Below are 14,804 nucleotides of genomic sequence, written 5' to 3'. Positions count from 1 at the left end.
TGTATCTTTATATATATATATATATATATATATATATATATATAAGCTTTGCTGGTTTTTGTTTCTCTAGGGAACCCAGTCTAACACACCAGGCTACAGATTGATGCTTAGACAGGTGAGAAAAGCATATAGCCATAGGCAAACAGGAATACACCCTAGACCAAGGATAGATTTGGCTGAAGATAATCTTACATATGCACTTGTGCTACAAAATTAGCCACATATATTACAGAAGCAACAGAAGGCAGGGCGGGAGTAACTTCACAGAGACAACCAAACATCTTGTGAGAGAGAACCACCAGTCCTGGGGGCTCATGACCATAGTCTCAGGGGACATCGGGCTCTCTTGGCACACATACCTCAAAAAATTTTGTTCTACAGCCTGCTTTGGTGAATAGCGACTGGGGTCTTAAAAGCTTTCAAGCGGCCATCTAAGATGCAACTATTGGTCTCATCTTGGATGGAGGAAGGAAGAGTGAAGAAAATCGAAGTCATCTGGAAACAATTAGCCTGAAGGTAAAATGGACCACGAGAACCTCAGCCTCCACGACCTCAGACCAGAAGAGATGGTGCCTGGCTATCAATGACATCCTCTTGGAAAGGGATCAAACCTGGAGATCCTGGAGAAGAGTGGGAGGAAAAATGTTGAACAAAATTGAAAAACAGAAAATGACTAGAATTACTGGTCAGTTAGAGACTGGTAGAACCCTCAAGACTGTGGCCCTGAATTACCAAAAAAAAAAAAGAAATCAGATGGCTTATTGCACTGGGCAAATCTGCTGCAAAAGATCTCTTTAAAGTGCTGAAGAGCAAAGATGTGTCTTTGAAGACTAAGGTGTGCCTAACCCAATCCATGGTGTTTTCAATCACTTCATATGCATGTGAAAGCTGGACAGTGAATAAGGAAGACCAAAGAAGGGTTGATGCTTTTGAGTTGTGGTGTTGGTGAAGAATACTGAAAGTACCATGGACTGCCAGAAAAACAAATAAATCTGTCCTGGAAGAAGTGCAGCCAGAATCCTCCTTGGAAGCGAGAATGGCTAGACTTCATCTCACCTGCTTTGGTCATGTTGTCAGAAGGGACCATTCCCTGAAGAAAGATACCATGCTTGGTAAAGTGGAGAGTTAGCAAAGGAGAAGGTCCTCATCAAGGTGGATTGACACAGTGGCTGCAACAATGGTCTCAGGTATTGCAGGGATCATGAGGATAGCACAGGACCAGGCAGTGTTTCATTCTGTTGTACATGAGTTAGAACTGACTCAATGGCACCTAACAATAGCAACAACATGCTGTACTCTGGATAATTGTATCAGCTATGCTTCCCAATTCTCTTTTGGTTTGCCATCTATCAGGTACTGCAGAAGTTTTACCATTCTGATGGCTATTTTTCACATTAATTTTTCTGTTTGAGGAATCCCATACCATAGAGTCAAATACGTTGATTCCACTCTTTAAGAGACTCTCTTCTTTCTTTTCTTATCTCCCAGACAGAGTCCTAGGCAAGAAATATGCTTCCTTTTGACCTTCCTGCGCCAGTGAGCAGAGATTTTTAGTTCCCTCATTGGAAAGAGAAGCAGAGAATCTGAGATTCAGCCCCCATCTTGTTTATCCTCACATCTACATCCCCTGCTTTTGTGTGTTTTTTAAAACTCCAGCTCCAGTCCCATTAGATTCAAATCTTAGGTTTGATTTTTTTTTTTCCTTCACTGTGTGTCAAGTTAACTCTTTTCAATCAGGGTTCAGATTGCCTCTTTGAGGCATTTGAAGGTTTTGTTTCCTTCCTTAGAGCTTTTTTTTTTTTTTTTTAATCAAGCTTCCTTTATGTATGTAGCCAAAAGAATAGCATTGTTTCCAAAAGCTTATTCATATTGCCAGAATACATATATACATTTTACTAAATATTAGTTTATCTTAGTCATAAAGTGACATAAGTACTGTTGAGTGATAGTTTTGATTAAGATTAAGATCTGTCATCTTCAGGTCCTCCTTGGCACATATCTAATAAATTTTAGTCAATGTGGTTGTTCCTCAGTTCAGTATAGAACCTTCTTTTATGTTTCCCTTACAAGTTCTGAAGATTCTTTTCTGTATTCTTATCATCTGCACCAAGATATTTTTGCCTCATGGCACTTAGTAAGTATGAAAAATATTTAGACTTTGCTTACAAGTCACTTAAAATACTCTTTATCATTTGATTTCTGATGAAGATTTGATTCCCTCTTAATTACTCTGAAAAATACTGGCTTTTGACATTTTTAATTAATTTAGTGGTACGATGACATAGCTCCTTTTCATCTCTGTGAGGTGTCCCCCATCTGTGTGCTCTTGTAACTCCAATCTGCTTGTCCATGAACTTTGCATGTAAGAGTAAGAAGAGAAACTACACACTTGGAATACAAACTAAATTGTTGTTTAGCTATTTCATATCTGATATTGGGAAATATATAAAGATATATTTACAAACATATATCTACATACAGACATAAATTTATATTTCATGTAGAAATGTAGAGCCAAAAAATATAAATTAGTTAAGTTTACTTTTTAAAATATTTTAATCTTGTACTGGGTATGGCATGAATATGAAAGGGGGCAGATAAAATAGTAATTATAAATTATATTCTTCATTTATTTGTGATAGAACTTAGTTTGCCCCATCTATATTGTTTGTCTATATCAATGAATATTACAAAACCCATTTATGATATTTACATATTCTGTTTTCTTCTGTTTATTTAAAATGAAAATATTTAATTAATACCTTAGGACTTGATTATTACTGTTTAAAAGAAAACTATTAAAATGTACCTGCTTTTTTCCTTGATTTCCAAAATAGCCATCCTTTGCACAGTTCTTAATTACTGCTCATTCTGTTTCTATTATTTCTCGGTCTCTTATTCTTACTTTCTGATTGTTGTCTATATTTTCTACTGGTGGTCTATAATACCACTACTATTTGGTTCAGTGATACACCTGGATGCATCATTTTATGACCTTACCTCTTAAAGCATCCAGCCAAATATTTTCCTTGATTTCCAAAATAGCCATCCTTTGCACAGTTCTTAATTACTGCTCATTCTGTTTCTATTATTTCTCGGTCTCTTATTCTTACTTTCTGATTGTTGTCTATATTTTCTACTGGTGGTCTATAATACCACTACTATTTGGTTCAGTGATACACCTGGATGCAACATTTTATGACCTTACCTCTTAAAGCATCCAGCCAAATATTTTTCCCATGGGTCTAAAATAATAAAATAAAATAATAGCTCTGGTAGCCTAGTGCCAAAGGCACTTGACTGCTAACCAGAAGGCTGGCAGTTCAAACCCACCACTCCTTGGAAGGAAGGTTGGGCCATCTACTTCCGTAGTGATACTGCCTCAGAAACCCAAGGAGGGGTCGCTGTGAGTTGAGTCTGACTCGAGGGCACATAACAACAACAACAAAATAATGAAATAATAATTTACTACAATTATTGATTCTTAGTATTGTAGGAGCATGTTTGTAGTTCTAGAGTGCCTCATTAGTAGTCTTTTCTTTCCTGAGATAAACAAAAGAAGTACTAAGGGGATGATTTATTTATAGCTCTAGTCTATTACCTCCAAAAAGAAGAATAAAAGATTTTTTTTTAAGGGACAGTATAGAGTAGTACTCTAATCACAGCTCTACTATTTAATACCATGTGTTATTGCTGTTGTTAATACTGTTTTCTTAAAGTGAATGACATGGCTGCTAGTCATCCTCACTGGGTATGGCTAAAGAAAGCTGCTGAAAATGGAAGATGGTACTTTTTCTTACCAATGAGTAAAACTGGGAATGTTGAAAACAGACTACTGGATGGTAAAATTCCTCAGTGGCAGTAATCACCTTGTTGTTTTCTAATCAAAACCTTCCAAGAGAAGCTGGAGTTGCCTAGGAAGCTGTGAAAGAATCTGTTAAGAATAACTCCCATTGTATTAATTATCATTGCTAATTCAGCAATTATTTCCCTTGCTTTCTATGTCTTGATAGGAAAATATAGATAACGGACAAATGCTCTTTGAGACCTGAGACTGTAATATGATATACTTAGCAAGAAATAATGTTTATATCTTCTCTTCCTTTCTTTGTTTTTCTAACTATTTTGCATTCTGCTGCGTGAGTAGTAGTCAATAATATTAGACCAGTTAGGATGAGTCAAACCAGTCACTCTGCTATTATGAGAAATGAAACTACCAATGAGTTGTCTTCTCTTTGGGAAACTGTGACTTAGTGAAAGGATCGTGGGCTGGAATCCAGTACGAGGCTTGTCTTACTTCCACAAATTATTAGCAGTGAGACCTTCAGCAATATAATTACTTTCTCTGACCCTTGATTTCCTAATCTGTAAAAGGAAACTATGAAAGATCATTCCCTAGCTGATCTCATATGGTTCTATGGCTTTAAATACAAAATATATGGTAATGACTATTAAAGTATACCTTTAGCCCTGACATCTTCCCTGATCTTCATTCTTGGATTTTCAAATGCCTCTTTTTAAAAGTTCCGCTTAATTTCCAATAGGAATCTCAAACATAAAATCTTATTTCCTGTTTCTTCCATCTTCTTTAGCCATTTTTACTTTCATTCACAGCCCATATACACCTAATCTATAGCAAATCATGTTAAAATATGTAATACTTACCCAGAGTTAAAACCATTCTCTCTACCTACAGTGCTAACATCCTAATCTAAACCACCATACCTCTCAACTCAGGAATTTAAATATCCTCCTACTAGTTTCCTTGCTTCTCTATCATCTCACAGCCTATTCTTCATATTTTAAAACATAAGTCAGTTTATGTTGTTCCCTTGCTCAAAATTCTTTGATTGTCTTTTTATCACACTCAGATTAAAATGCAAAGTCCTTATAATGGCCTTCTGTCAGCCACACTGGCCTTTTTGGCCTTTACTCTTCTCACAGATATCCTCGAGGATAGCTGTGTTGCTTAATTCAAATTTCACTTCATTCATTTACTTGAACAAAATAACCATCCCTAATTTACTCTATCTAAAATAACACTTCCAATTCTGTATACTAATCCTACTTTTTTTTTTTTCAAGAGCTGTTACTACTACTTGACATTATACCATATACGTGTTAGTTATTGTCTCCTCTCACTCCCTTGCTAGAATGTGAGCCCCACACAAGCGAGGAGTTTCTGCTTTGGAAAGCTTTGTATGTTCCTGGCACTTACTTGTTTAGCAAATAATCATGTAACCCTTACCATATTAAAATACTAATAATAGAATGCTTTCTCTGTTCCAGGCTCTATTCTGAATATTTTGCTGGTATTAACTCATTTAAGTCTCAAGAACTGTGGAGTAGCACTGTTATTACTATTTATCACATGTAAAAAACTTTAGACCCAGCTAATAAATTATGGAACCAAGATTTCAACCCAAGTAATCACCTATTTATGGAACTTACTTTCTTCATGCGCTGCATATGCTATTTCCAGAGATAGAGATTTGACATAGTACTGTCTCAGGAACCTTTAGCCTTATTTTGAAGACAAAATACATATCATAAAACATATTAAAAAATAATACAGAGAAATATAAGATTAAATCACAAAATGAGAGTTACAGATAGAAACCAAAAGGAGAGAGATTGTTTTAGGCTAGATGCATTACAGAGGATCTGTGTTGGATTTAGAACAGTTTCTCAAAGTGAGGGCTATAAACCAACTAAGATTCACTGGAAGTGTTGGTTTAAAAAAGCTCTTAAGCCTTGGAGTCACTCAGATCTTCAATATCAAAATCTCTCAGAGAGAAACAAGGAATCTTAAAAAAAAAACCTTATCACATACCAGGTTGCCAAGGCTATGGAGAAATAAGCATTTCTGTGTATTGCCAATGAGAATATAAATTGGTATAACCCTGATGAACCACATTTTTTAAATATATATGTCAAAAATATGTAGCTTTGGACCCCTAGCAATGGTTATCCTACAAATATACTCCATATGGTATTTATCCTTTAGATATACTCCCACATGTGCAATATTATATATGTATAGGTTATTCAGAGAGCCCTAGTGACACAGTCATTAAGTTCTAGGCTGCTGACCAAAAAGGCTGGCAGTTTGAACCCACCACCTACTCTATGGGAGAAAAAACCTGGCAATCTGCTTCCTTAAAGATTACAGGCTAGGAAACCCTGTAGGGCAGTTGTACATTGTCCTATAGGGTCACTGTGAGTGAGAATCAACTAGAGGGCACACAACAACGACATAGGTTATTCATTTCAACACTGTATATAAACAGTAAAAATGTTGTTTATACACACAATGGAATACTTGCTGGCTATTAAAAAAAAAATAGAGTTCTTTATGTATTGCTATAGAAAGCTCTTCAAGATTAATTGATAAGAAAAGTGAAATGAAGAACCATCTAGATGATAAGCTAGGATGGAGAGACAAGCTAGATGGGAGACAATATCAAAGGTGCCCTGTTAGCACAGTAGTTAAAGCACTTGGCTGCCAACTAAAAGGTTAGCTGTTCAAACCCACCAGCTACTCCACAGGAGGAAGATGTGGCAGTCTGCTACCATAAAGATTACAGTCTTAGAAACCCTATGAGGCAGTTCTGTTTTGTTTTGTAGGCTTGCTATGAGTCAAAATTGACTCAGGAGTAGCAGGTTTTGATACTAAAAATATCCCTGATAAGATTAAAAAAAAGAAAAGGATAATATTGGTTCTCTACTGGAAGGGATGGAGTTGAGGGAGTCATGAAGTGCAAGGGTGATAAAAGTAGAAGGGAAGCTTTGAACTGATAGATGTAATATTCAAAATGTGAGAAAAAAAATCCTTGAATTATTTTCTTAGGAGAATGGCCACAGTTGAGGTAAATAGAAATAAAGGAGGGCTTAACTCTCATTTTTCCATATAGTAGTTACTCACTTTGGTTAATTACAACTCTGAGACCTAATTACCACCTCAAATGCAAACAACTTTTCACATTCTAAAGCAGTGTGACCAATTTCATGCTACTTAATTATAAAATACATGAAATTGAACATTAATATTTTTTTTTTGTGACTTTTGTTCATACTAATCTGTAAACTAGTCCTAGATTTTATGGGTTTTATAGCTTCTTAGTCTTCAAAACCCATTTTGATGTTGCCTAATACTTGAAACCTGTTTCTAATCATCTTAGTGTTCTTGTTTCTGAATGCTTTTTAATGTATATTATTTTAATGTAAATGTCCCATGTTTGTTATAGAATTTGTATGATTGACATAAGTAAAAATAAGTAATAAATCTTATCCATAATCCTACTGCTTAGAGATAAATATAGTGAACATTTTGCTCTATCTTCTCATTTTCCATGATTGTATTTTTCCAAAGCTGTAATCATGCTATATATAATTGTTGTTAGTTGTCATTGTGTTTATTCTGATTCATAGCAACCCCATGTGTGTCAGAGAAGAAATATGTTTTTTGGGGTTTTCAATGATTATGATCTTTTAGAAGTAGATTAGCAAGCCTTCCAAGGTGCCTCTGGGTGGATTCTAAAACTAATCTTGCACTGACGAGCTGAGCACTAACTGAAAGATTAAATGTCAGTGTTGTGCCCTCCTAGCGACTGCATGTGACAGAGTAGAAGTGCCCTATAACTGTCTTGGCTGTAATCGTTACAGAAGCAAATTGGCAGGTCTTTCTCCTATGGAGCCACACATTGGGTTTGAACTGCCAGCCTTTGAACTGCCAGCCTTTCAATTAGCAGCTAAGCACTTAACTGTTGTGCCACCAGAACTCCTCTTAAACATTTTATTTTTTATTTTCTTTTTAATTCTAGCACCAAGCAATATCTTTTTTGCTGGCTGAAATGGCAATGAAAGTTGAACTAGCTAGGTTGAGTTACCAGAGGGCAGCTTGGGAGGTTGATCGTGGACGTCGAAATACCTATTATGCTTCTATTGCAAAGGCATTTGCTGGAGATGTTGCAAATCAGTTGGCTACTGATGCTGTGCAGATTTTCGGAGGCAATGGATTTAATACTGAGTATCCTGTAGAAAAACTAATGAGGGATGCCAAGATCTATCAGGTAAGGGTCAAATGTATTTTATTATTTTTTAGGGGACAAAATAATCTTAAATGACAAGGTAAATTTCTATTTATTAGAGATTTTATACTATTGGTAATAATAAATGAATATCAGAATAGATGGCTGTGAGCCAAAGTTTTTTAAAAAACTAAAGGGAGCTCCGGTAGTATAGTGCCTAAGGCATTCAACTGCTAACCTGAAGACTGGTGGTCCAAACCCACCAGCCACTCCTCAGAAAGAAGATCGGGCAATCTACTTCCGTAGAGATACCGCCTCAGAAACCCAAGGAAGGGTTGCTATGAGTTGCGAATGACTCGACGGCAATGAGGGTTTTTTTTTTAGTAGTTATTTGCCATCGAGTTGGACCTGACTCATAGCGACCCCTCCTTGGGTTTCCGAGGCAGTATCACTACGGAAGTAGATTGCCCCTTTTTAGTAGTACAGAGAAGAATATTGCTTTTTTAAGTGTATGCCTTAAAGGAGAATAGGCTGATAGAGTAAATGGTACTGACATATACAGTTCGTCTAGATGAGCCTTTTTTTTTTTCCCCAAAACTTTGTAGTTCATTGTAACATACTCTTTACTCTCCTATACCTGGCGTTTAAAACTAATTAAATTATTTTGTTTTGAATCTGAAAACTCTTGAATTGATTAAATCCATACTGGAACTCAGAAACCAACATGAGGAGACAGTGATATAGATGACTTTGTCTTCTAAATTTTAATGGTGGTTTACAAAAACTTAGAGAAAGTACCAGCTTAGTAAATAAAATACATGTGTGTGTTCTCCACAGGTGGCACAAGTTAATTAGAAGACATTCTCCTCAATATGTCTTTCCTTGCTTCCCTACTTTGGCCCGCACACATACTCAGGCAATTATTTGACAAATTTAGATGTAGTACAGTCCCCTCAATTTAGACATGAGAACACTGAGAACTAGAATTTTTCCCCTATTCAAAGTCGCAGGTTTATCTGGTGATATTCTCCTTCTGAAGTCTAATTATTAAGTACTATTACTATTATTAGGACCTCTGGTAGTGTAGTGCCTAATGCATTTGACTGCTAACCAGAAGGCTGGCAGTTCAAACCCACTAGCCACTCCTCAGAAGGAAGGTTGGGCAATCTACTCCTGTAGTGATACTGCCTCGGAAACCCCAAGGAGGGATCGCTATGAGTCAGATCTGACTCTACGGCAGTGAGTTTATTATTATTATCAACTATTTAACTCTTTTCTGTCATCTGAAAAGATGAACTAACAAATGTCCAGAATTAAAAGTTTAAACTGGAAATGAGGCTGGCTACTAGCAATAGTTAAGGAATCAAAAACAAATAAATCCTTCCAGAATCTTTAGCAATTCTCTTCCTTACTTGGCAGGAATAAAAAAAATCACATCTAAGAGTAAGAATAGAGAATGTGTGGAGGTGACAAGTAGCTAAGTACAATTCAGAAAAGTTGAACAAATGTTTCGGTAACATTAAACTTTAGTTTTTCTGAACTTTTTGAATTGTTAATATCCTTTTGTTTTTAAGGTTCCTCTTCACAATCTCAATAAATGACTTTTTATGATAATTTAAAATAATTTTTAGAGAATTATATATTTTCACGAGTTCTGCAAAATCAGGTATTAGAAATACTATAGAGTACAGATCCTATATGTGTGCAAAAAAGGCATGGAGACAGCATCCTCCTCTGACCTCTTCCAACCTCACGAGGCAGAAAAAGAATCACCAGCAGCAGCCAAGGCTTATTCCTATGAGGCCAATCAGCTGCCACCCTCCAACCTTTTTACCAACTCTGATACCAACCGTCCCTCCCACAGCACTCGCTACTTCTCTACTGGATTCAGTAATTTGTTGCAGTGGCCAATAGAATTTGTAGACAATATTCATGATTATGGGATTTATTAGGGAAGTAACAGGTTATAATTCAAATTCAGGACTGCTCTCAGGATACAATTTTTCAATCAGAACAGTCTCCCCTTTGCTATGCCCTCAGGTATGCCTTTCTAGCCCTTAGCCTCACCTGTTCAGGCAAGTGTCACAGAGCTCTTTTTGCTCTGCCAATAGGTACACCTAGTTGCACCCCACTCTGCCATCAAGCCTCCTCCCCAAAGGCATTCAGCTTTCTTGCCCCATGGGCTAGCATACCTGCTGCTCTGTCTCGTGCTGGTCTCAGTACTACTACTGCCATCTCTTTGCCAAGGAGGTCCAAAGCAGGGATCTCAGATCCAAGGACACACTGCACTCCACCTACAGCTCTTTTCTCTTGATGGCAGTAAGCTCTCTTTTTTTGCCTCTAGAAGGGCTCACTTTAAGCCTGGTAAAATGACAAAACTGATCAATCCCAACATGAGGGTTCCATACACCTTATTTCCATGGCCCCACCCCCACAAGGATACCATATACCTTATTTACTTTACTAACAAGCTATCTATCTAATCCGTGGTGGGCTACAAGCACCTTACATTTGCATAGTTATATACACCTTACATACTATAGTAATCTGGAGTCACAAAGACCTTGGCTAGAAGAGCCATACCAAGTAATTTAACTGTACTGTAGTGTAGTTTGATTTAGTTTGGTATTGCACTGGGCTTATGGTATTGTCCAAGATATTGAGTAAATCTAGGTAAGTTGCTTAATATACTGAAGATGTTTACCTTACCTTTACGGTTTTTTTCTTCCAGATTTATGAAGGTACTGCACAAATTCAAAGACTTATTATAGCCCGTGAACACATTGGAAAGTATAACAATTAAGGAAATCTCTATGGAAACATTGGTTCAGTGTTGAGTATGAAAGCATCATCTACTGTTTAAGCTCCAGAAGAGAAAGGGCTTTAAGGTTTTTTCCACTGAAAACTTAAAAAAAAGTACTCTTATTCCAATTCTATGCAACTGACTCTCACAGCAATTTTGTGCTTTTGTTTAACTTAGAACTTACCATTTGGTTCCGTTAAAATTATACTTTCTCCTCAGTATCACTTTACTTGAATTACATTAACCTAGAAATATATGTGGTTTTATTATTTTGACCTCTTAAAATCAACATAGCAAAAATTTCTTGGAATTTCAGTATTTTTCCAATGACAAAAAAGTAGGCTTATAAAACTAATCAGAATGTCCAAAAATTGACACTTGAAAAATATAGGATTTGGATACTACCAAATAACTTGCTAGTGACTTTGTAAATTTAATAATTGTATTAAAGGAGTTTTCTGTACTGCAATTGGAAAGCATTTGCTTATAGTTTTCACAGTAATAGTTAAAAATTTGATATTCATTGTTTCCCATTACATAACTACCAAGAGGTACCTAAACATCTTTAATTGTGCACTCACATTTCACTTGCTTTACTAAAATAAATTAATAAATATTGCCTTATTTTTATGATTCCAATGATATTTAGGTTTCATGTGCATACAGTATAAAAAGGAGCTACAATAAAATTGTTGAATACTTATTCACACTCACCCACTGCTGTTGAGTCAATTATGACTCATAGCGACCCCTCCTTGGGTTTCCAAGGTGGTATCTCTATGGAAGTAGATTGCCCAGTCTTCCTTCCAAGGAGTGGCTCGTGGGTTTGAACCACCAGCTTTCTGGTGATTAGTCAGGTGCCTTAGACACTAGTGTATCTGTTTTTATTCTTTCTAGAAAGTTTCATTGCTTCATGTTAATCATGTATAATTGATGTATTTACTGTGGTGAACAAAAAAGTTATGTTTTATTTTGAACTGCATAAATTATTTGCCAATTTTCATTTGATTATATTATTAGAGACTATTATGTGAGAAAATGTAAACATAAAATAACAAATTTTTTAAATGTAATATTTCCTTATAATTCTAAAAATCAAATACTGCTATGATCTGTTTTATTAAATTACTGAAATAAAAATATTATCTTTTACCAAAAAAATGACTTTTTCATGCTTAAAAATGAAATTGTATTTTAAAGGCGCAGCTAGAGATTCATAAGGAGATTTAGAGATTTCCTGTGTAAATTGGGTATTACGTAGAAATTACACATAAAATAGAATACATATATTTTTAAGTGCAGATTTGAATTTGCAGTACACAAGGCCAAAAATCTACTCTAAACATAAATCTTCTAGACATGATACCAATGTACTCCAAAGCCATATAATAAGAATATTTACTAAACCAAAACAAAACTCACTGCCATCGAGTCAATTTTGGCTCATAGCGACCCCCATTGGGTTTCCAAGGCTACAATAAATCTTTACAGAAATAGGTTGCCCAGTCTTCCTTCTGCGAATAGCTGGTGAGTTTGAGCCACCAGCCTTGTGGTTAGCAGTCTGATGCCTTAGGCACTGTGCTACCAGAGCTGCTTTATATTTACTAAAGTTCTCCTAAAAGTAAGTGTTGAGTAGTTCTGTCACTTTGTATCAGTTAGAACTTTTTGGTCACAAGCAACACAAACCAATTTAAGCAACTTTAAGGGAAAAGGGGAGCAAATGTGTTTTAAATAGATGGAAGTGTCTCATGGCTTCAGAAAGACTAAAACTAGATTAGTCTATAGCAATCCATGTTCTACCTCTCAACACTGCTTCTGTGTCATATTTCATTCTTTCTTGCTCTGTAGCCTGGCTTCCTTTCTCTGCTTCTATGAGCCCAGTGTCAAATTGTACTCATTAAACAAAATAAGCAAGGGCATACTTGTACTTCCTTATTAATCTGTAATGAACTATTTCACATTTTTTTTTTACCACATCAACATCAAAGAGTCAACTTCTAGGTATGCTTGGCGTCTATCTCTCTTCAAGCCTCACAGTAGCTTCCTACAGAATCAGCCTCTTTTGAAATTTACAAGCTCTGAGGGGGCAGAATACCCAGTAAGCAAGGTAAGCACAGACTTACTAGTGCTTACTTACTAATCTGTAGTAAGCAGTTCCACATATTTTTCACCACAGATATGAAACCCGTGTGAAGTCGTTCGCTGTTTTACAACATTATTTAGATAGAAAATGGAGAGTAATGTGAATAAATTGTGAACTGCAACTAATTTCTGCTCTTTAGAATAGATGACCCCATCAAATTTTATTGCCCTGTAGAATATTAACTAATTTTATATCTGTTAGCAAATCCTTTTGAGCATTTCTGACTCTGTGTGTGTATCTGTTACGTGTGTATATATATGTATACCTACAAATATTTACATAATATAGCCTCAAGTTGCAATATTGATGGATTCTATATATTGATGGATTCAAAATATTGAATGACTCAGGAAGTCATTTTTGGTATCACTGTACCAAAAAGAATTGGTCAATGTTCAAGTATTTCAGGAGGTAGTATATGATCAAGAACCAATGGTATTAAAGGAGGAAGTCCAAGCTGCACTGAAGGAATTGGCAAAAATCAAAGCTCCAGGAATTGACAAAATATCAATTGAGTTGTTTCAGCAAATGGGTGCAGCACTGGATGGAGGTGCTTACTCATTTATGCCAAGATATTTGGATGACAGCTACCTGGCCAAATGACTAGAAGAGATCAATATTTGTGCCCATTCCAAAAAAAGTTGATACAACAGAGTGTGAAAATTATTGAATAATATCATTAATACAACACACAAGTAAAATTTTGCTGAAGATAATGTGAAAATGGTTGCAGCAGTATATTGACTGTGAACTGCCAGAAATTCAAGCTGGATTCAGAAAAGGATGTGGAGCAAGGGATATCATTGCCGATGTCAGATAAATCTTGGCTGAAGGCAGTGAATACCAGAAAGATGTTTACTTGTGTTTATTGACTATGCAAAAGCATTTGACTGTGTGATTCGTAACAAATTATGCATGACATTGCAGAGAATAGTAATTCCAGAACATTAAATTATGCTTATGAGGAACCTATACATAGACCAAGAGGCTGTTGTTTGGACTGAACAAGAGGATACTGCATGGTTTAAAATCAGAGCGTATGTCAGTGTTGTATCCTTTTACCATGCTTTTTCGATCTGTATGCTGAGCAAATAAGCTGGACTATATGAAGAACACAGTGTGATAGTTGGAACTGTGTGTCAATTTGGCTGGACCACAATTCTGTGTGGTTTAAGCAATTGTGATGTGGGTTATTCGCACTATGGGATCAGATGTATATGTTTTGAATCCATTGAAAGGGAGTTTCGCTAGGGGTGTGGCTTGCTTCCAATATGTTTATGGACATCCTGGGAGAAGAGTCACTCTTCTGTGGATTGGGATCCTGCGGTGCTGTCTACAAGTCCATGAGTGAACAATCCACCATTCAGCCTGGAGATCTTGGATTCATCATTTGTTGGAGTCAACAGCCAGTATGTTGTTGTTAGGTGCCATCGAGTCATCTCTGACTCACAGCGACCACATGCACAGCAGAACGAAACACTGCCCGATCCCACGCCAGCTCCATGATCCCTGCTATACTTGAGCCCATCATCGCAGCCACCGTGTCAATCCATCTCTTTGAAGGTCTTCCCCTCTTTCGTCGACCCTCCACCTTACCAAGCATGACATCCTTCTCTAGGGAATGGTCCCTTCTGACAACATGACCAAAATAGGGGAGATGAAGTCTGGCCATTCTCGCTTCCAAGGAGCATTTCGGGTGCACTTCCTCTGGTACAGATGTTAGTTCTTGCAGCAATCCATGGTACTTTCAGCACTCTTCGCCAGCACCACAACTCAAAAGCATCAACTCTTCTTCGGTCTTCCTTATTCATTGTCCAGCTCTCACATG

The 14,804-nt window shown here is 36.5% G+C and overlaps 1 protein-coding gene across 1 annotated transcript in view; it reads left to right on the top strand.

Annotated features, from left to right (window-relative positions):
* Positions 1-10,833, top strand: part of ACADM (acyl-CoA dehydrogenase medium chain) — a 42,746-nt gene extending 31,913 nt beyond the window's left edge. The window contains 2 exon segments of the mRNA XM_042783399.1: positions 7,824-8,072; positions 10,762-10,833. Coding sequence (XP_042639333.1) covers positions 7,824-8,072; positions 10,762-10,833 — 321 coding nt within the window.
* The last annotated feature ends 3,971 nt before the right edge of the window (positions 10,834-14,804 follow it).

This window comes from Orycteropus afer, unplaced genomic scaffold (assembly GCF_000298275.1).
Source record: "Orycteropus afer afer isolate SDZICR_OR568_19922 unplaced genomic scaffold, OryAfe1.0 scaffold01038, whole genome shotgun sequence".
Taxonomy (NCBI): Eukaryota; Metazoa; Chordata; class Mammalia; order Tubulidentata; family Orycteropodidae; genus Orycteropus; species Orycteropus afer.
Note: the sequence above shows the minus strand (reverse complement) of the source record. Positions and strands in the feature narration are given on the sequence as shown.